This window comes from Cricetulus griseus, chromosome 3, assembly GCF_003668045.3.
Source record: "Cricetulus griseus strain 17A/GY chromosome 3, alternate assembly CriGri-PICRH-1.0, whole genome shotgun sequence".
Lineage (NCBI taxonomy): Eukaryota > Metazoa > Chordata > Mammalia > Rodentia > Cricetidae > Cricetulus > Cricetulus griseus.
Genome location: NC_048596.1, coordinates 262,391,099 through 262,414,769, shown reverse-complemented (window position 1 = coordinate 262,414,769; position 23,671 = coordinate 262,391,099). Strand labels below are relative to the sequence as shown.

General features: G+C 42.3%; 1 protein-coding gene across 1 annotated transcript in view; it reads right to left on the bottom strand.

Annotated features, from left to right (window-relative positions):
* Positions 1 to 23,671, bottom strand: part of Phactr1 (phosphatase and actin regulator 1) — a 462,322-nt gene that overhangs the window by 420,573 nt on the left and 18,078 nt on the right. Inside the window, exon 2 of the mRNA XM_035442934.1 lies at positions 18,546 to 18,692. Within this exon, the coding sequence (XP_035298825.1) occupies positions 18,546 to 18,692 (147 nt within the window). The remainder of the gene's footprint in view (positions 1 to 18,545; positions 18,693 to 23,671) is intronic.

The following is a 23,671-nucleotide window of genomic DNA, read 5'->3' as shown; positions in this document are numbered from 1 at the left end:
AATTCTGTGGCAAAGTCAACATGTGAACCTATCATGTCTTGATTTAGGATATGGAATGTACCCAGTAGTATAGAGAACAGGGGAGAAGTCTGGTCAATCAAAGCTGTGTGTAACTGAAACCCCAAGCACAACACACCTCTCTCACCTCTCTCCCAGCACAGCTACACTATGTTCTCTTATCTTTCTTTCATAGCCAATGTCTTCAAGTGACAAATCCATACTGTCACTAACTTCTCATTCTTCTCTCTGTAGATAAGCTTCTGCCACTTGACTGAGAGAACCCTCAAAAAATTACCAACTGTTTTCTCTTGGCCAAATAAAGAGAAGAGGCTTTAGTCCTGTTTGAACTGGCTGCTGCTTTTGAACGTGCTGGCCTTTCAACTTCTCTAAAAACCTCCTTCCCTCACTCTCCTCTCCCATGCTGCCTATTTACTCTTCCTTAGCTGTTATGGGGGTACCTCTTCTCCACAGGCTTTTTGAAAGGATGCTCCTTGGCTTGGAGTGATTGCCTAGTATGCCCATGGTCCTAGATTCTATACCCACTACTACAAGAAAACACAATAATAAACCTTAAGGGTCTTTTGTGTGTTCTCTGTTAATTCTCTCTCCACAGGTTCCCTGGCTTCATGCTTCCCAACTTTTTGTTATGGCATGGAAAATATAGATCAGCATGATATTTTAAGACATGGCAGGGGAAAATGATAGGCCTGTTCATACCTGGTGTTGTGTGTGTGTGTGTGTGTGTGTGTGTGTGTGTGTGTGTGTGTGTGTGTGTGTTGGTGGGGGAGCACAGACAATTCTTTCAAATCATCCTGGAGTTAATTAACCCATAACTTCTAGCAAAATTCAATACACTGAGCAAAAATTTCTGACCATAAGACCTTGCCCTTCTATGACCTCAGTAAATTCTCCATAGCTTCTCAGCTGTATATTCAGTACTTACTGGACCCTTCATTAGGATGTCATCGCAAATCTAACATCTAGCATTGAGCTCACTCATCCACTCATAGATAGCTAATTCATCCCAAGTTCATAAAAGGAGAACCCTCCATCTATCCAGTTGGCCAAGGCAGAGCCATAGAGATCACCCATTCCTCCCACTCACCCCTCAGAGTCAAATGATTATGAGGTCTTAACATTTACCAACCTTCTAAATGCCTCGATTCAACAAGCCTGCTATTCTTTTACCCCTGCATCTTGCCAAATGTCAACAAACTCTCTTCCCAAAGAAGGAATGACCCACCTTCCTGTAATCAGGGGCTTTTGAGACCCACCCTTTAGCCCCCCCCCAATTGTCCACTTCCTTTCTCAGACTCACAGCTGAATTTTTGTACTCATATAGCATGTTTCATCCTAACCAGGTATCTTTTTCTTTGCATCCTGTACATGAAGACTGCCTCCATAGACATACACTTTGCTTAACTTTACTGGGGGACATCACTTCCTCCTGAGGTCCTGTCTGCACTGAGAAACCACAACCAAATCTGTGCTTCTACTGAGCAGTGATTCTGTCATCCTGTGAGTCTGGAGACTAATGTTCTAATGATCAGCACCTTCCATCTCCCAGCTGCTCCCCTTGCCTCTGTGTAACTAGAGCTAACCATGATTCCATGGGCCTTTGGTATTTTGCAGGTCATCCGTGAATAATTTTGAATATAAACACAAGATGTATCTGAAACCTGTTGGCCACGTCCCTCCACCCATGGTTTCATTCCTACTCATTCTTTGAGAAGCAGTCCAAGTGCCTTCCTTTCTAAAGGGTCCTGACACTCCTAGACAGTCTGATGTCTTCATTTTCTGTGTCCAGTGAGGCTTTATGTGAGCTTTGACTATGTCCCCATCTATTTATAATCCCACCTAACCAGAACTAGGCTCCTAAGAACAAGAGGACATATTTATGCATATATAGGAGAATGTAAAATTAGATTTATTAATGCCTGGAGCTCTGGTCCCATTGTTACCTCTTTTGGGTAATTTTAAAAAGTTTCAGAGTCACCATAATAGAAGGACACAGCAAGGTGGCTTTCCTAATGAAAGGGCAAGAAGACCTGGAGTTTTCCCCTGACTCATACCCTGCCTCCCACATTTAGTGACATTTCAGATTGCATAACCACCCCCAAGCAATTAGAACCATAAGTGACTAAACACCGTGACTCTGTCACATCTTTGACCTGCCTACTGAGTTAAATACTTTACCCTGTAAGTTGAGTTGCCTGGGGGAGACCTGGATCTGCCTAGTCACAGCCTGAGCTGTGTGTGGTGAAGGACAAATTGTTTCAGCCAAGGCTCGACCTAGGGGGCTAAAGAGTTTTTTTCTGGAAGTCTCTAAGCAGATCTGCACAGTAGGGAGGACCAAGGCTGAAACAGTAACTTGTGAGGGGATCTTGCTGCTGAGCCAGCTGGCTCTGCTCTCCCGAGTCTGTCTGCAGCTCCTCTCCCAGCAGGTGCACAGTCTCTGCGCTTATGAGTACGCTGAGCCCACTGGGCTCTGTCCCTTCTAATCACACCAGCAACCATTTCCAGAAGGCTGTCTCCCAAACCATCCCCAAATCAGTAAGCAGCAGGCCTTCTCTGATCCTTATAGAAAACACAGGCATCATTGCTCCCCCAAGTCTACCCATGAGAAGCAAGGCACCCAGAGCTTTATCAGCTAACATAGGTCCCATGTTAGTGTAGGCTGCAGGTGAACTCAAATCCATAGCTCTTGGTCTAGATGAGATCCCCCCACCCTAACCAAGCCTGGGACTCTTTCCTTTCTCAAAACATAGAGAGTAGAAAAAATCCCCCCTCATACTAACACATTATCTTAATTACATAAAATCTGATCTGTATCACAATGGACTCTTCCCAAGTTCTGCTGCCCCTTGGAACTTTGGCGGTGGTAACTGTTCTTCCCTGGGTCTCATCCCTGAAAAGGGCTTGCTGGTATTCTACTTATATCTCCAAAGAGAGAAACAAAACTGCATGCCTTGTCACAACAAAACTGGCCCAAATATAGTGATTCTAGTTCTCAAAAGCATCAGCTGCCAGGCCTCCATTTGCTGTCTCCCTGATTCTGCAAAGCAAACCCAAAGCCTCATGCATGCAAGGCAAACTCCCAGTCAACCATTATGTATCACAAGATCTCATTTTCTGTATCAAAGAGCAATATAACAGACCAGCTGTGGGATAACATTTAGGGCCAATGTGGCTAAAGCTTTGTTTTGTTCCTTAATGCATCTGGGTTAGGCTTAAGTAATACAGATGGGTCTGCTGATGCCTATCCATCCTGTCTTGCTATTTTTTTCACAAAATTCCTCATCCTTACAACATTTTCTCCATGTACAATCTCTCATTCTCAATCCATTGGTGTTCTTTTCCCCATATACTCAAATGCCTGTGAATGACCACAGGCATTTATTTATTTTTTTTCCAGACAGAGTTTCTCTGTGTAGCCCTGACTGTCTTAGAACTCACTTTGTAGACTAGGCTAGCTTCGAACTCAGAGATCTGCCCATCTCTGCCTCCTGAGTGCTGGGATTAAAGGTATGCACCACCACTGCTCAGCTATACCAGGGAAACTTTAACACAGGCAAGAAAAGCAAACATTGCTGTCTGGGACAGGATATAGAACCCCTGCACATAACGACCAATCCCACATCTGATGGGAAGCTTTCACACATGCAATTCTTTATGTTTATCACTAAATCATGCTTTGAAAGGAAGGAAAGAACATAAAGGAGGCTGTTCTAATCTGCAGCAAATCAAGTGTTTAACTGAGGCCTCCGTTTCTTCTGCAGCTGCATTTACTACAAGTTAGCAGCTATTCACAAACCAAGAAAATTAACCAAATATTTCTCTGCACTGCTTAAAAACTCATGAACCCTTTAGAAATTGAAACATAATTTGCAGAGATTCCTTTACATAAGCCTTACTGTGATGACTTTTCAAAATTTCTAATGCAACTGTGCTGAGGAAAGACGGGCTGGGTGAATTCTGAAGAGTTCTGGACTTCTCGATTCCAGCTTGCAGGGCTGGTGAGGAAACATGGCAAATGACTCGCCATGCCCTCAAATGAAAGAATATTCCAAATGTTATGTTAATGTATTACTGTGGCATCGGTCAGTGAATGTGGTGTTGTTGCAGAACAGGCCCGAATGTTGATCACCTTAATCTTACTACCGAACAGACTGCAAAAGCAAGCCATATCTTTCTTGGTAAGTATCCAAAATACAATGTATGATTATAAAATACTTTCTATAAAAAACTGCCCCAAACTCCCCATGGCATCCACGTGACATCCATTCTAATGGTGGAAAGATATTTTCGTTAGATATGCTTACACAGTCACCACCCTAGCCACCCTGACTTTCCATTTAAAATAATAGAAAAGCAATAATAAGATTACCTGTCAGCATGCTTTTAGGTCATTCAAAGTAAATAAGTCTTGGAAGGGCAATTTGCCAAATTAAATTAGCCAAGCAAAACTGGATTCTTCAATATTTTTAGTAACACAAGAAAACAAGTGATAACATCAGGACCACATGCAGTGGCATAGTTCAACAGTACCCACAGTGGGTCTACTGAATGCCACTATCAACTCTGTGAACTTAAGGGTGCTGTGCTAAGAAATGTTTAACATCCCTCTAAGTTACAGAGCAAGTGCTGATTAACATAGTATACACCCTCTCCTCAAGATGAAGTTTAAGCTTCCACTAAGCTGACACTGATCATGACTTGGGATGAGATGTACTGGGCAGCTTGTGGGAACTTCTCTGAGACTGCCCCCATCACAGTACTGGGAAACATGTTGCACTGAAGTGTGGATTCTATGAAATCCCCTTGTCAGTATCTATTTTTCTTCTGTAGGGACCACAGAGCTCCAAAAGTCCACGTTTCTCCCCTTTGAGATGTGTCGATTGAATAATTAATGTTTAAACTTTCTTTCAGTTCAATTATTTCAATATTTAAATGATTTTCTTACTCAGTTTGAAGGGAACCTGCATCTGATAGCAGAATCAACCAAAACTTCCTCTTGGTTTGTGATTATCTCAAGGATGTTGAAGACCAAGGACGGCCTCAAACATAAAGCATGATTCTAATTTCGGTATGACTTATTATATAAAATTTAAATATGTCTTTCAAAAACATATCAAATGTTATGGTATTAATTACGGTATGAATGAAAAGAAAAATTCTGAGACAAGCAGAAGCACACTATGGTCATTTCATAATGTCTGCTTCAGTAATTGTGAATTTTCATAATAGACAGAACAAAAGATAGTCTTATTTCTACAGTACAGAAGATGCAATGTCTCCTATTCTTTGCAAAACATTGCATTCCTGAGACAGGCATGGTGGCACACACCTTTAATCCCAGCACTCAGAAACCAGACACAGGCTGATCTCTGAGCTACGGAGTGAGTTCCAGAACAACCAGAGCTACACAGAGAAACTCTGTCTCAACAAATCACACCCCCACACACACACTTCACAATTTATTACAGTTAGGTACATCATGGTACAGCACTGTCATCCCAGCTACTCACAAGGCTAAGGTAAGTGGATCATATGTTCAAGGCCACAGCATGAATCAAGGCAGCTTGAGCAACTGACACCCAGACCCCATCTCAAAATACAAACTGAAAAGAGGTTTGGGTATGTAACTCATGGTAGAGTACTTGACTAGAATGCTGGATAGGGGAAGGGACAGGAGCTTTAATCCTCCCTACTGTCTAGGGAATCACTCAGACTGAGAAAAATTAATGATATCATTGCAAAGGTATGTGGCAACTGTCAAAAAAAGGACCAATCAGTACAATCTTTCCCAAGACTTTTTAGACTGAAATACAAATGATGTAGAGACTACTAGCTCTATGAACCCTTCTTCAAGAAAGGTAGGAGTGGAAGAATTGGATACATCATCCCATAGAGGCCTGACTGGCTTGTGGGTAGCTTGAAGGGAATAGGTTCGTCTCCTTGCTCTACAGCTTCCCCAAAAGATACTGTCAGAGGAGGAGGAGTTAGGACTGGACCTATGCAGATGCCTGTAGATGTTACGAGATGATGAAGAGAAATCCAACAGTATTTTTGAATGACGAAGTGGGTACCACTTGGTTGTTCTCATCCATTCCTTCACTAGAGAAATAAGTCTGAGTATCCATTACAGCAAGAGCCTCCTGCCAGCCACAAGCATAAAAGAATAAGACAGACATGGTCCCTTCTCTCAGAAAACAAAGCCTCTTTTTCTGGTTGGCAAACCTATTTATGGATTACACTGTTGAAGGTGCAAAACACTATTAAATAGACAACATGACTATAAATAAAATGTGAGAATAAAGATAAGTCAACTTTCCTTTTCCTAAAAATTGTCCAAGTTTTTATACAGACTCTTGATAGCCTAGTATCTGTCACAAAGACACAGCATCAAGGTTTTATGTCACTAAGATAATCAAGTTTATTTCTTCCCAGATACACAGGAAAGGTACTTAATGAACACCTATTGTGCCAGTTCCTTGATTTATATCTCCTTGTTAGGCAATTTTAACAACTCATATATATATATATTATTAATATGATATATGCATGTACTATATATAATCTATTACATGTAATATTTATATTTTATACATATAATAGGTAAGCAAGCTGTAATTTAAAAAAGATAACAATCTTGCCCACAAGTTTCCCAGCAGTGTCAGAATTCTAATACATGTCTGTGATGCAAATCCACTGTGACCTTTTTCTGTGCTGTGACACTTTCCTCAGTCATCAGGTGATCAGATCATTGCTCACCATTGCCTGACTGCAGCAGCTCCTGAATGAACCAAGAGTCACCACAGCAAAGAATCTTATTCTAGAATGAGGCGAGGCCAGGGATGGGATGAAGGAAGTTACCAGCCTAAGCCCCATATAGTGGTCTGCTACTGGAGAGAAAATGAACTGAGCCTCAACAACAGATTTGCAGAAACTAGATTTAGAGAGAAGAAGAACATTTTTATGGACTGGTATGTTCTGCATCATTGTTTCCCTGTAACTCACCAAAGAGAAACTGAGAAATGAGACCAGCTAGGATTTAGGTAAGATACTACAGTGCACTGAAGGTTCATTGTGACTACTGGACTGTACTTGATCTTTGGAGAGACTGATGGAGGAAAGTTATCTAAGAACCAGGAAGAATATCTGAGCAGCCTTGATATAGCTTGGTGTCACAGAATGCATTTGCTCTGTTGCCACAAATGCACACAATGTCAATCATTATTCTAGTATTCACTCATGTTTTCAGTTCCCCCAGTTCTGGGTAAGGAAACTTTTCTTAAACACTAATATCTGTTCTGTGCTTTGCCCCCTCCATGCCTTATAACCCATGTGGCTTCTTTTCAGAACCAGTACTTCCATTGCAACACTATGTGGAGATCACACTTAGCAATAAAGTATTAATATCCTCAGATTGAAGTTTTGGTATCATGTGAAAAAGAATTATATCTCCCACAATCAGACATCTTCCCTCAGTATATGGTTTAGTAATATTAATGAGCAATGTGTTTTCCTGATGATTCCTAGTTTCCTTTCAGCAGCTCAACACCAAAGATCTTAACCAAGTGCAGTGATGGCTGGATGTAAATTAAATCAACAACTGGTATTTTTAAATGAATCACAGACAAGTGTGTACAAATAAGTCAGTGGGATACTGACGACATATTCCTATTTGTGTCCAGTTGTTTACGGTTATATAAATGAAGTTAGGAGCAAGGGAAAAGTGAGATTGGACCAGATAAAATGGTCATGTCAGACATGTCAGCCCTGGCTAACTTCACCACCATTCTGCTCCGTCTCACTATTTCCACTTTGCTGGTTTAGGAAGTGGGCTCAGGGAGTCTCGAGGACACAGATCCTGGTGGCTGTAACTCTGCTCTTGTTCTTGTAATTAGGCTATGAAAGGACTCGACAGATGCAATGCTTCTTTATGAGCTGGCTTTAGTACAGAATTTGTTCAGACAGATCACATTATGTGAGTTATAAGCCAGAGGCCAGTGGAGGGAGTTAAAGGATGGTTTGAGCATCCTTTGACCTGACCTGGTATTATTTTTATAGCTGTTGCAGCAGGTATTAGATTTAGCGTACACTCCATTTTATTTGGCTGCTTTTCTATCTACCAAGTGGGATATTTGGATTCAGATGTTTGATAAACAAGAAAAATGTGAGCCAGGTGTTGGTGGTGCATGCCTTTAATCCCAGCACTCAGGAGGCAGAGGCAGGCAGATCTCTCTGAGTTCGAGGTCAGCCTGGTCTCCAGAGCGAGTGCCAGGATAGGCTCCAAAGCTACACAGAGAAACCCAGTTTTGAAAAACCAAAAAAATTATGAGAAAATCTTTTGTTTCTAGGAACTGGTGTCATCAAGGTACCTAGAAAGCATACCATTTGACTTTTGGTTGAAAATACAGGAGTCACATTTGGAGCACAAAGAATCTCCAGACCAACAAAAGGGCCAAGCAAGCATCCTTTATGGCCACTTCTGGCTAGCCTGTTTACACAGCGGGTTTTGTGGTGAGAACTGAGTGGAATGTGGAGTACAGGGGCCACCTTTGGCTACACTTCACAAACCACATTAATGATTTATCCTTGCATATGGACAGTAAGCTCCTTTCATGAGAGGGCAAAGGAAAACTACCTTGGGCATTTTAGCACTTGAAAAAAGAGGCAGTCATTGAGAAACCTTGCACAATTTGCAGAATGCACTGGACACCTAATGTTCTTAAAACTATTAACTGAATGTCTTCAATATCAAATATAGTAAAATACATGTATGAAATCACGTGGCATGATTGGCTGTATGCAATGGGGAATAAGTAATAAACCGGATTTTGGTGTGGTCCGTATTATTTACCATAGCTTTCTCCCTAGACAATTTGTTGAAATGTTTACTTGTTCTATGAATGAAATCCATACCTTTGGGGAAAGAGCCTTGTAAGTACACAACCCCCCCAAATAAATAAGAACCCAGTCACTCACACTTTTCTTTCTGCCTGCTCTGTTTCAATTGAACAGCTTTAACAACATGGAGTTGTTTTGAGAACTGCTGTTTTCCACGCAGAGCAACTCTGTTCTAACCACAGAGGCTGACAGAAGTCACTTTCTTACTGAAGAAGTGGCTTAGCTGGATACAGCCAGCTTTGTGATCAGCCTATAACAAGCCTCCTGCTGCAAGGCATTGCGAACGAGGTCTGGAGTAAACGCAGGGCAGCTGGCTCCACAGCTGTGCAAACTGTAATTCAGTGGTGTGAGTGGGAGGTAATGAACAGCCCTAGACTTCCGAGCATCCACAGGGGGCATTTAAGTCTTTCCCTCTCAGAACTAAAGGTTTTGCTTTGAAACTTCTGCTTACGCTTTTGTAAGGCTAGAGCAAATAATTAGGACATCTAGTTGGGGAAGAGAGAGAGAGTGAAGGGATGAGGAGAGGAGGTCACAAAAGAGCACAGTCAGGTTATCTGATTGTGTTGTATGCAATAGGTCAATGCCCCTTGTGGCATTCCACGTGGTTCTAGAGTGGGATACAGATGCTTTTGGGTCAAAATAGCAGGTTCCTTCATGAGTGTCACTCTCACGTGGGAAGTTGAAGTGAGGGCAGGACAGCAGGGAGAAGTCAAAACAAGTCTGAAATGTAAAAGCACTTGCAGAACTTGGGCACTTTGTCTTCTCGTGAGAAGGAGATCGTATGGAGAACACACACTGCACAGGAAGAGTTGACAGCCCAAGTGTGAACACAGCCTCAATGGATACAATGGTTAAAGTTGTGTTCAGCCCTTGGGGACAACTAAAGGTTGGATTTAGGTTTCGGCCTTGGCCTAGGCAAGATGTTGGGGGGATTTGTAAGGATTTACAAACGCGTCATGCTGGCCTGCCCCTGTCACCTGGCAGAATGCTCTCAGTCAGTACTCTCGTCAGCCTAGGTGCAAAGGACCCCTTTAAAAGAAAGACCTCTGCCCACTTACGCTTCTTCCTGCTCCTCTTTCTGAATTTCTTTCTGCCTCGGTCACCCTCGCCTGCCATGAAATCCACCAGGGTCCTCTTTGCACTTTATCGTAACAGGATTAGCTTATCTTTCGGTTTTTATTCCTATGCCTTACTTTGCCAGCGGTAGACACTGAAAGCTGTCCCAGTCACCAAGACCACACATGCTCCTGTCCTTCGTCTAGCACTTTACTATGGGAAAGCATTCTCAATCTTGGTTCTCGAAGGGACAAAGACAATTAGGCAGACTATTATCCGCCTGTTATAGGTTCAGAGTGTGATACGGATCATGTGTGGACTTGGGCTTTGGGAAACAGCAGTTCTGTAAATCATCACAGAACTTTGTGTCCATCAAAGAAGAGAGGATAATCCCCTTAACTACCAAAAGGTAAGCTTTTTAGGAAGATCCCCCCCTGCCTCTGTCTCTGTCTCTGTCTCTGTCTCTGTCTCTGTCTCTCTCTCTCTCTCTCTCTCTCTCTCTCTGTGTGTGTGTGTGTGTGTGTGTGTGTGTGTGTGTGTGTGCGCGCGTGCGTATGAGATCAGAGGATAACCTCAGGTTCTTGCCTTCCACCTTGGTTGAGACAGGTTCTCTCTATTCGCCACTGTATGTTCAGGTTAAGTTGTCCATGACTTCCCAAGATTCCCTGTCTCTGCTTTCTGTGTGGCTGGGGAAGTGCTTGGATTATATGTGTGTGGTGGTGCTGTGCTGGGGGTGATGGCTGTGGTGGTACTGGTAATGCTGACGGTGTTGGATGTGATGGTCGGGAGGCAGGAGTAACTTAGAAAGAGGGACTGAAGATGCAGCAGAAGAGAGAAGCAGCAGAGAGCTCATTATCCACTTGTGATAAGAAACACTGCCAGTGTGCACAGCATTATTCTGGGTTTCACATCCATTAAATTATTAGATCTTCAAAACAAACCTCCAAGATGGCCAACACCTTAAATTCTGTTTTACAGAGAACCCAGGGTACTGAAGGAGGGGAAGGTGAGATATCTCACAAGACACTGCACAGGTGGTGGCAGGGAAGCAGAAGCCAGGAAGCTTCCAGAATTGCACCATCATAGATGAAGAAGCCCCCCCATCCTTATTTCCACTCTTGTCAGGACTCAGAAACTATATCTTATATAATATTTGTATAATGACAAATACATTTTATGGGCTTGTTAGTTCATTGTTGTTTTCAACTTTCAAAAAAATTACAATGTCTCTGTGGGCTTCTAAAAATATCTCATGTGCCCTCTCCTGCCATCACCTCCCCAGCCCTTGCCACCTGTGCCTGTGGTAGCCGAGGGCTACACCAGTCCTGACTTTGTAGTCCTGTTTTCTATTCGCTTGACCTGACCCAGTCTGCTAAGAGAAAAAATTTACTGTACTCTAAACCATTCAGAAGAACCAAGTGATATTTCTTCGCAAATATTTCAAATTCAGAAAAATTCCACAGAAAGCCAGCACTGAAGTAATATTTATCAAAGTGTGAGTTGTAAAGTCAGTTAGATAGATTGTAGCTAGATGTTTTATAATTGAAATATAATAGAATGGCACAGGGCAGGAGGGATAGCATAGAACTGTACAGAAAGCATCAGAGTGCACTTATCAGTTATAAGTATATGTGTACGTCCAGTAGGGTGAGATAAAGTGCATTTCTTACAGTGGGTTTTGACCACAGCTTTGTCTTGCAATAATGATTTAGAATATGTTCCTATCCTCATTTCTTTAGTTCCTTCAAGTTATGTTCAGCTTTAAATGTGACCTCTGATGTGAGCTTATGCTTTGGGGTTAATCACAACCTTTTAGAGCATAGATTTTGAAGATGTATCACGTGATCTAAATTCCAGTTCTTGGCTGTAGTGCCTTCACCATGTTATAACTTCTCTGTGACTTAATTTTCATGTACACCTGGGGCAAAAAGCCAGTCTCCTGGAGTCATTGTGAGACACTTTAATGGGCAAATGTCTATAAAGTTGGCACCACAGCAAAGTTAGTAAATGTTGTCTATCAAGTACATGCTCTGTATATGGTTATAACTATTGCTTTCTATGCATAACCTCATTTGAATCAGACACTTGTATACTTGCTCGTTTGATGTCTCCACTTAGATGTTTAGCAAGCATCTTACATTTGGCAGCTCTTTCTTGAAACTATGCCATTCTGCTAACCCCAGCAGGCCCTTCGGTCCTCACTACTCAGGTCAAGCCTCCGAAATACCAGGCTCTTCTCTCTTCACACTACATAGTAATCCATCAAAGAAGCCCACTGACTAGATATGCAGCTGTACGGGAGTCTGTAGTGTTGACTGTACCGTGCTGGTAACTCACCAGTTTCTCTGTGTTACTATAAGCCTCCTAACTGGCTTTCCTACATCCTCACTCATGCATGACCAGATCCCATTCCTTCTGGAATCTTCCCTCTTATTCACCTCCTAGCCACACTGGTCTCCTTCATATACCTAGATTAGCATAGCTGGAGGCCTCTTCCCAGGCTTTTCCTCACCTGCCCATATTGTTTATTCTACCCGAATGAAAGAACTTGAATGAAGGCCATGCTTCTCCCCACTGTCAATCTTGCGATCTATCCTTCTTCTCCCATGGAAGCCAACTGTTAGCCTGCTTTGTTGATTTTGTCCTTTACATGTATTAATTTATGAAATACTGTGTGATGCCCTCATGGATTACACACCAAATGTTGTTAATCTAAAAAAACAATTCCTAAACCCAAATGCTTCAGAGCCCAAATTATTTCTGAGTATGATTGATTTGGGGTTGGGGGTGGATTTTTGATTTTGACTTTTGCAGAGTAAAGTCATTCAAATGATAAAATTACACATATGTCCTGAATCTGCAAACACCTGAAATCCAAAACACTGATGATTCAAACATTGGTTGAGGGACATTCCACAGTATATTATGGTTCAGAATCCACTTTTAGAAGAGTGAGATACTATTTCTTTCTTTTCATCACTTAGGTTATCAGTGTCTGAAAAGGCTCTGATCCATAGTTAACTGTTCAGTTGATGTTCTTAATGGAATGACTATAGCTAAGTCAGTATGAATAAAGGGCTAAGGTGGCATATGGGAGGAACGGATGAGTAAGAGAATAATAAAGCTCTTCCTGTACCTTTGATTAAGCCATTATTTTAATATTAAACCAACATGTAATTATTTGGTTGAATTGCAGAGATAGATAATGGGGCTTTGTTCAGAATACTTTACACACACACACACACACACACACACACACACACACACACACACACACCATGTCTATAGTCATAGCCCTGCTTTGCCATTAGAGAGCCTGCAGATGATTAATAGTTCAGGGTACATAAATGGGGTGGGTGCAAAAAGATCAATAGGAAACTTGCAAGATTTTACACATCCCTGCCATTCAAGAGGTACTATCGTGAGATTATTCCTGTTGGCTTTTGGAAACTCAAGTAGACAGTTGTACAAGTCCACTATTATTGGATAAGACCATAGAACTGATTTCATATTTCATTTAACTAACCTTTGATATGTTAAAGACTTATAAATCAAAGTATTCTTTATGTCACCCTTCCCCTCTAGAAGTCACATACACTTTCCAAAGTGACTGGGTATGTAATGAAACACAATATGAAGATGCCAGAGTCTCCTTTGTCTCATACGCTGAACAGCACCTGGGACCAGTGGTTTCCCTCAGGTTTTACTGTGTTCACATAACACACTGGCTTTACTGTATGTTTCTCTTTTACTTCATTAAGCTGAGGAAAGAAAATGTTAGCCTTACAAATTATCTCTAGTTTCCACTTAAATAGTAACTATACTAAATTTTAACTATTTCATTTGTACACTAAACAGTAATAAAAATGAATGTAAGTGGAGCAAAGGGGAGCCCTGCAAAATGGTTTGTTTTAGTAATAAAAGGCATCTGCAAGATAAGAAAAACATTGATATACAACTGCTGTATTATAACCTGCAGTTCATTTGCTCATGACAACCCATGTGTCACTGGAGAAAAGGAAGATGTTTTGTAGTTTGTGCCTAGAAGTATCACTCCCTGTGGATTTAAAAACTTTATATTTAAGGTGTGCCTGTTACGTGGCTTGTCCATTTATAGATTTACCTTCCCTAGTCATCTAAAAAGATAAAAGGAAAACATACATCTTGTATAGTATTTTGAGGTTATATATTGTTTATGATCTACTAAAGCTTACCTGGAGATCAGAATGCAAAGCTAGCCACAGTCATAGATGCCAGGGAGTGATGGCACATAGCTTTAATCCCAGGGCTCAGGAGGCAGAGGCAGATGGGTCTTTGTGAGTTCAAGATCACTCAGGGCTACATCAGTCTAAAAATAGAAACAGAGTTCACACCTTTAATCCCAGCACTAGAGAGGTATATAAGACAGGAGCAGGGTTTCAGACCTGGCAATTAGTCTCCAGCCATTTTGAGGACAGGATTGCCCCAGCATTGGTAGAGGTAAGAGCTCTCTGGTGGCTTGGCTGCTTTGCTTCTCTGATCTTCAGCTTGTACCCCAATATCTATCTCTGGGTTTTTATTATCTGTACAACAGTCTTTAATTTTAATTATGAAGAAGAGGTTAAAAGTCTTGAATGTAGCTGACCCTTCTACTCTTAACCTACCACAAGCCAGTTAGGACTCCTTTTATCCTGTGGACATGAAAGAGTAGAAGAGAGCAGTCAAAGTCAGAAATGTCTTTCCTCTCTATGATCAGGAACAAAAGCAGAACCTGGTCCTATGGAAAATATAAACATGCTGAGGTTGACCATGCTATCCATTTAAAATATGCAGATATACAAAGCAATTCTGCAGTGTCAAAGAAGAGCTCACCTCCAGGGGCTGGAGAGAAAGAAATCATTCTACATAAGCATGAAGATCTGAGTTCATATTAGAACCCAGATAAGAAGTATGACTGCATATTCACTTAGAAGACCAAAGCTGGAAGGGGGAGGTGGAGGGGGGCAGACTGGCTAGATGATCTTGGAGCTGGGTGGCTACAAGTCTAGATCTACTAATCCTTTCCCAAAGGCCTAAGGTGGAGAGGGATAATGAGGTCACTCAATGTCCTCTGGCCTCTTGCATACACCTACACACACACACACACACACACACACACACACACACACACACACACCGAATCTTCTATGTGCCACATATTATGTGGGGGAGCAGGTCAGGTGATATAAAATTAAGCAGGAGAAAGCTAGAATTTTGTACTTGACATCTCTTTAAGATATTTTATACATACTTTAATTCTTTTCCATCCCATAATTCATAACACTCTCTTTGACTTCAGTGCATACTTATATGTAGAACTTCAGTTTTAGTGTCACCTACATACCAAATACTCTATATCATATAATATACAAATAAGAAAGCATAAGGAAGGTACCTGCCTCTTCAATTCAGTGAGCAAATGATTTCATAAGGCAAGATGACAAATTCAAGGTAAAGGTTAGTGATACTCATACTGTCCTATTATAGAATATCCTTTCAACACATTTGAATTTCTTCAGGAAAATAAGCAACCGACTCCATGGGTGTCTAGATGCCCTACAGTAAACATTGTCTTCCATTTCTTTAGCACGGACATTATCTTCAGCACCCATCTATCAACACTTATAATTTCAAAATGTTGAACAGTAGCATACAAACCAGTAAAGGGGCTATTTGGGTAAAATAAAAGACATGGCTCAGAAAAAATTTGTTCTCTCTCAGTCTAGATACAGCTGAAGTTGGCATTTCCACATAGTAGTGAAAGATCCATGTTTGATACTCATATCTAATAGTTGTGAGGGTGTAGATGGGGAAGTATATCCTACACTGAACCTTGGACTTGTTCCCAAAATGATGTTCTTAAGTTCTGTCAGGGACAGGGTATAGTTGAAAGAATGCTAAAAGCATCTGATTACTTTTCAGAATATCCAGTCCTCTTTATTCAGCAGCTATATGGGTTAGTGGAAGGAGTTTGTACCCCAAATGACTTCATGACCATCAAGAAAAAGAATACATGTGTAAGTATCTCCTTCAAGCCTCGCAAAATGTGTAAAATACTAAAGATGGACTTACACATAACAATTGGGTCTGGGGAGGCAAGTATTTGACAGAAGCACTCTAAAAGGGTCAGAATTTATTCAGAAATATCAAAGAATAATTTTGTGTTTGGGGGAAGGAGGAAACAGCAGATAAGTGCTTGCCTGACTAGTTGTTTATAAACTGCTGTTAAGAGGCAAACAAAATTCTTGCTATGCCCAGATTATACAATTTATTGGGAATGCACAGCCTCCCCTGTTCAGCAGCCCTGATAACGACACTAATAGCTTAATTACAGCTTTCTGCTTAAGGAGATAAACAAGGCTGTTTGCTTTGTCTCTTCCTTTAAATCAGGGGTTACAATTACTTTTAAATGTGGTAGAAAGGCACATCTGTGAGTGCATCTACTTTGTTAAGAAAGCAACCAGAAACCAGCTGGAAAATAAAGAAAGCCCCAGGAGTGGGCAGACAGTCTAACATTAGAGAGAGAGGGGAAAAAGTCCCATTTGAGCATGGAGCAGTAGACATGAAACACAGCAAACAAGCAGCAATGTGTGTGTGTGTGTATGTGTGTGTGTGTGTGTGTGTGTGTGTGTGTGTGTGTGTGTGTGTGTGTGTGTGTGTGTGTGTATGTGTGTGTGTGTGTGGTTCAGGAATAGAAATGTTTTTGGAGAATATATTTTCCCAGGATTCCATCAGAGAAATCACAGAAGCACTCCCCTCACTGTCTCCCCATCCTTCACTTCAGCACCAGGACTCGAGGACAGCTCCTCAGTCCTCCTTACAGAGCTGTGGCTGCCTTCAGCATTTTCTCTAAGTGGTGGTATTCTTGTTCACTGTTCCTTTAGTGGTACCTTTAGGGCCACACAGGAGGGAATGGGTCCATGTCTGGCTTGTTTATTTCCAGATGAGATGAAGACATTCTATGTTGGTCTCCAGAGCAATTTAACCAGAATAAAGATTAAGTCTTTGGTTTGAATCTGTGGTTCAGTGTAATTGAGTAGTAGCTGAAACCTGATACCCTTCTTTAGTGTTTTATTTTATTACTTTGTTATAGCACTACTACTGTACTTTGGTTCATTTTCTTTTCTACTAAGTTGAAGGCATCAAAAATTCCTAGTACCTTTAGCCTGGGAGAACACTTTCCAGTTCTTTGGAAGACCACTCAGAAACCTGTCAGACCTGGAGGATGGAAGCAGGGATCCCCAGAGGAGCACCATCAACAACTACAGCACACCACAATGACCAAAACTCCACACTGAAGGTCTCTCCCCTCCAACTCCAAAGCCATGGGTAACCATTTAAGAAGTGACCACATGCACATTGTTTAAAGAGTCAAATCACTAAGAAGAAAGCATACTTAGTTGCTCTGGCTCAGTCAGTTTTTCTTAGTCATCAAAAAGTTGCTTACTCAGTGAGTGAATATTTTTCTCTAAGCAACAGTCCTGTGTCTAAACTCTTCTCCACAGGGCATCCCATATTTATTCTTTGCTCCAGCACACACACACACACACACACACACACACACACACACACACACACAATTCAGTTCTTAAATTTAAAGAAAGTGTTGTCTGATTTTTAACACTTATTTTGAAGTTGAGCCTTAAGGGAAAAGCTCCCAGTCCTTTCTGCCTAGAGAAGGCAGCATGGAGAGGAAGGATCACAGGTAGGGCTGAGGGTTAGCAGCCATTCAGAAGCGCTCTGTGAAGTTAGTGGTGAAAACTTCAGAGGCAACTCCACTGAGTGTGGGGCAGCAGCAGGGATAGGACAGACAGATATTTCTACTTAGGTGACCCTGGGTGCCAGAGGCACACAGTTGAAGCATAGTAACTCTGAATCTCTCTGTCCTCTTTATTTACCCTTCCCCTCCCTCCCCTCCCTCCTTTCCCTCTTTCCTTCCTTCTGCCCTCTCCTTTCAGCTCTCCCACTCACTCTTTTCACTGAATTCTATCTGGGCCACTCGGAACGCATGGAATCACCCAACTGCTTGTTGTGGACCGCGCTTTCATCTTTACCACAACGTGGCTTTCCAGTGGCCTTTCCGGTCAGCCCCGCCCCCTCCCCCCGCATCTGTGCGGTGGCACCCTCCAGACAAAATCACCCGAGTCTGAATGTCACCAACAAGTTCCACCCTGTAGTAGTGACAGCCTCACCCAGAAAGCCCTGCCATCGCCTCCGCCCACAGCGGTATTCCCACCCCGCGGGTGATTCTTGGGGTCATTGTTACCACTGACACTTTCTTTTCTTCCTGGAAGGGGAAAGCCCGCGTGGGTGTCACTGGCTGGGTGTAAGGCTCTACGCGCTACCCTCCCCCACCTCTGCAATACACACAGACACATACGCCTTCCCCACGCGGGCGGGCGACACAAAGGGAGCGAGTGTGAGAGCAGGGCACCCGCAGGGCAGGAGGGCGCAGGGAGGGGGGCACCAGGGAGGGGCGGGGGCTGATCCGGGCCAGGAAGAAGGGAGGGAAGGAAGCAGGTGCCAGACACCCAGACGAAGGCGAGGGGCGTCCTTACCTGCCCCCAGGTTAAAGGAGATCCTGGCCTCTGCGAGATACGGCGTGTCGCTCTTGGAGCGGACTCTTCTGATGGGCCGCCGGTCTATGTCATCCTCCGAAGAAGCCGCCATTAATGTGGGAGGCAGGAGCAGGGTCGCCCGGCGAGCTGAGAGGAGAAGGAGATGGAGAGAGGGGGAGGGAGAGAGGCGGAAAGGGGGAGGAGGGGAAAGGAGGAGGCTCACACACATAGAAAGGGGGAGGGGAGGGGGAGGGGAAAGGAGGGGAAGGGGGCAGGAAGGGTGAGGGAGAGAGGGAAAAGGGTAAGAAGAGGAAGAGAAAGAATGAGAGAAAGAGAGCAGAGAAAAGGGTGAAGAGAGAGAAAGAAAATCCGTTAAGGATTGGTGGACTGGAGCAAGATCAGGTTAGCCCTGGTCTGTGCCCAGGGCTCCCCCTAACTCCACTCCCAGTGCTGACCCTTTGGCCCAGCGCTCTTGGCCAACACCACGCCTCCTGCTGCAGCCCTGTTTCAGCTGCTGGCACAGATAGGCTAATGCGAATAGGAAGACTCCAAAGCCAAGATGCCCAGTCAGCACTGTGCCCTCTCCCGCCAAATACACTTCCTCTCCTTTCAAGCTCAGGAGGCTCAGGGGACTCTCTAGCCTGAAGCTGCTGGAGGACCATCACTGCTGCCACTCCTGGAGCCTGCCACTCTTGCCCCATTTGTCTTGCGACAAGGCATCTACCTTTTCCAGGACATCCTCACCGTTCTATCCCTCCCAACCAGAAGTCCAAAGAAAGTTCAAAACAGATAATGGCATTATGTGGAGGCTCTCTTATCTGCCCCTTACAATTTAGGGTGGAACTCGGAGGGGGAGTGTGGTCAAGTTTGGTAGGATAGTTTTTATAATTGATATTTTCACTATAGACCAGGCTTATTCACAGAACCAATGACCCTCTTTTGCATTCACTAAGTTGTAGGATGTGTGTGTGTCTCCACACAAGTACCTAGTATATGAACCTTTAACTTTTGCTTTTGGTCATATCTAATACAAATAAAAATGTTTGCACTGGAGTTCTTTTTGGCAACTCTACACCATTGTTCCTGAAGGAGAGGGAGCGATCAAAGGAACTCAGATTCCTTTGAACATTTGCACTCCCTGACTGTAACACTCCACAAAACACAGCAAAAGAACCAGAGGGTTTTTTTCTGGGGGGTGTGATCAGAACCTGTTTGATGCCACCACTGAAACTATTGATGGGATAAACTCTTTCATGTTTGTCTTTCTGAATCTATGACACAGGATTTTTTTTCTGCCCTGATGTCACTATTCTTCAGACTAATAAGTGCCCACCTCCAGTAGCACTTAACCTCCTTGGTACAAAGGAGAGCTCAGTGTGGCTTCATGCCCTTTGGTCTCCCAGCTCAGGCTCCACAAGGCTCTCCTCTGTACTGCAGCTGCCAATGTCCTCTCATTTTATATTCACCGCCCTCTGGGCTCTCCAGTCTCCCCACTGGTCTATCACATATTCATTGTCAGCCTTGGCCTTGCTGCTTTCTTGACCTCTACCACAGTCTCTGTGGTTCTGCTTGACCTTCCTATGGAACGCCCAGCAGCCCAAGATTCCCATGTTCCTACTCCTCACTCCCTTCTTTCATTCCATCTGCTGCTTCCTAACTTCATCTCTCTACCAAGGACATTTTAAAGGCTGGCGAAGTCTTTCTAGCAGTCAGAGCCATCTTTTTCTTGGTCTCTTTGAGAAATTTCATAATCTATTCGTCTTGATATTATTTCTTCCTTTGTTATTCCTTCACCACCAGATCTCTAATTGTGAGCTAGTTCTCTCTCAAGTTAGTTTGAAATTGCATGTTCTAGCACTCACTGCCTGCTCCTCCCTACACACAAGCCTAACTTCAACCTTCCATTGTACCTTTCTCTTCCATTGTTTCCTTGGAATCTACTCAGATTGACCACATCTGACTCATTTTGGATAGACCTGCAGCTGTGTTAATATGAAACACTACCAATCTCTTTGAACTTTTTGTGTTTCCCTAAAGAGAATGTATTTCAGTTGTTAGCATACTACCTTTGTTTGCTTCCTAATGATGCAATAAAACACTGAACAAAAGTAACTCAGAAGAGGGTGAAGTTTATTTGGCTTACAGATTATAGTCTGTCATTCCATCATCAAGGGAAACCAAGGCAGGAACGGGGAGGCAGGAACTGAGGCAGGGACCATGGAGGGACATTGTTTACTGGATTGTTTCCAAGCTCACATTCAAGTACTTTATATAATCCAAGACTGCATGATGTGGGTGGTGGTACCACCCACATAAGGCTAGGCCCTTCTCCATCGGTTAGCATTCAAGAAAATGGCCCATCAAATGGAGGCAATTCCTCAACTGAGGTACCTTTTTCCTAGGTGCATCTAGTTTGTGTCAAGGTGATAAAAACTAACTAGCAGCCCTAGCACATAGGAAATGCTCAGAAGATACTTCTGAATAAAAGAAGGGAGAGGAAGGAGAGAGGAAGAAGGAAAGACAAAATAAATGAAGGACCATCAAGTAACTAATGAGCAGCTAAGTTGAGAACTGAGTCAGTATGTCCCTGGATTCAGATACTATGCCTTCCATGAGTAGTTGGTGTCTACAGGGGGTGTTTTCAGGACTCATTGTGGGTACCAAAAACCTAAAATGTTCAAGATCCTTATATAAAATATTTGCATGTCTTCCCGTATGTCTTAACTCACTTACAGATCATCACAGTTTCCCTTTAATAGTTTATTCAATGAAGAATTGATGTAAGTAGTTGCCATGTTACATTGCAAGGGGAATAATGACAAGAACAAAGCCCTTGCATGTATGGCACAGATACAATTTTCTCATGTATTTCCCAATATTTCGTGAACTTGAGAATGTAGGATAGATATGACTGGTTGATATGCTAGTTGTATATGTTTGGTGTATCTCATCTATCTGTCTGTCTGTCTATCTCTCTTCCATCTATCCATCTATTTATTATGTAGCTCAGGCCAGCTCTAGACTCACACTTTGGCTTTGAACTCTCTATCCACCTGCCTCATTTTCTGGTTGCCAGGGTTTACTGGCATGCACCATTATGCTAGGCTCTAACCACAGTTTAAATTTACTCATCTATTATATTTGACTCATCATTATATCCTGTGTATTCTCCATGAAACACAGATATTCAAAAGGATGACTCTATTGCACGGGGAAGGGGGAATGGGTCTTAGCACATAATTGTGATATGCTAGGTTCTGTTCTTAAGAAGGAACAAAAAGTAAAGAAGCTCAGACACCTCTGAATGCATTATAAACCACTCCCTTGTGAATTAGTGTAGGGCTTTGTGTTTGAAATGCCTGGGATTCCCTCTCCTGTGTCATTCATGAACAATGTCTGAAGAAGGAAGATAACGCTGTTTGAAGGACTAGCTAGTCAGAGATTTCCTTGTGTTTCTTTAATTCTAAATAATTATTTTGGATACAGAAAAATTTCAATTTCTTACTCATTTAATATTTTAGATGGTGATTACAAACTGAATGCTGCTAATAGCTTTTGGTTTTACCTTTATTCATAGATATTCAAATTATTATAGTTTGTGGTGACTTTCTGAGGGGGTCTGGCTCTATAGTCCTATTAGTCTGGAACTTGTTTATGTATATCAGGCTGGCCTAGAATTTACAGTTGTTCTGCTGCATCTTCTTTATAAGCTGGGATTACAGGTGTTACTACCACACCTAGATACATATATTTTCATGTAAGTTTACTATAGTCCATTCTATTATTCAAGTAATTTTAAATAGATACACTTTTAAAGGAAAAATGATAATAAAATACTATATTTTTCTGCGTACTGGTGAATTCAGTTGTAACTGTATTTCATTTATGATTATTATCTTCCATTTCTTGCCTTCCCTAATATTATTTCTTCTGTGTTTTTAATTTTTTCCCACAGTCCATCTTTTCTTGCATTTTTCTTTAGCTCTAACCATCCCCTTACAGGTCACTTCCTTTCCTGCATCCATCCCCCTCTTATTCTATATGAGGAACTCATTGTGATACTGTTACAGCATCTCTATAGTCTTTATCTGTTTCGTATACACAACTTCTCATGAAATGCTTGACTGAGTGGCATCAGAAGAACCCTGGGATGGGGATCAAAGGTTCTGGGTACCATCCAAGGTCTAGTATGATCTTATTAGCTAACACTAGCAATGGATGAATCGAAGTCACATGACCTATAAATATGTGAGGTTCAGATCGCATGCAACATGAAAAGGCCCTGCCCAGTTTCCACACTCTATAGTTATTTGTAGCTACTGTGTTACTGTCCTGTGTGTGTGTGTGTGTGTGTGTGTGTGTGTGTGTGTGTGTGTGTCAAATTGACACAATCCAGAATTATTTGGGAGGAAGAAATTTTGATTGAAAAAAATGCCTCCATTAGAATGACCCATAGACAAAGCTGTAGGAAATTTTCTTGATGAATGACTGATTTAGAATGACCTAACCCACTAAGGGTAGTGCCACCACCTGGGCAGGTGGTCCTGGGTTCTGTAAGAAAGCAGATTGAACAAGTCAGGGGAGCAAACCAGTAAGCAACACTCCTCCATGGCCTCTCCTTCAGTTCTGCCTTCAGATTCCTTCTTGAGTTCCTGCCCCAACTTCCTTCAATGAACTGTGATTTGGCATATGTATGTCAACAAAAAACTTTCATGTCTAAGCTGCTTTTGATTATGGTCTTATCACAGCAACAGATAACAAGCTAGGAAAGTTATTCTGGTCATTTCCATAAAATTCCTTGGTACCTTTTGTCTCTCAATCTTCTTTTGGAAGGGGTAGGAGGTTGGGGATTTTTGTTTGTTTTTTTTGTTTTGTTTTGTTTTTTCCAACTGTCCTGGAACTCCTCTGTAGACCAGGCTAGCCTAGAACTCACAAAGATCCCCCTGCCTCAGCCTCCCGAATGATGGGACTAAAGGCATGCACCACCACTGCCTGACTTTGTCTCTCAGTCTTAAAATACATTTACCTTTGTTATATAATTATAAGTAATTGTATTTAAGAAATAACATGCTCTCTGTTAGTCTCCCTCTTGATTAATAGTATTCACATGTATTTCATGGATAAAT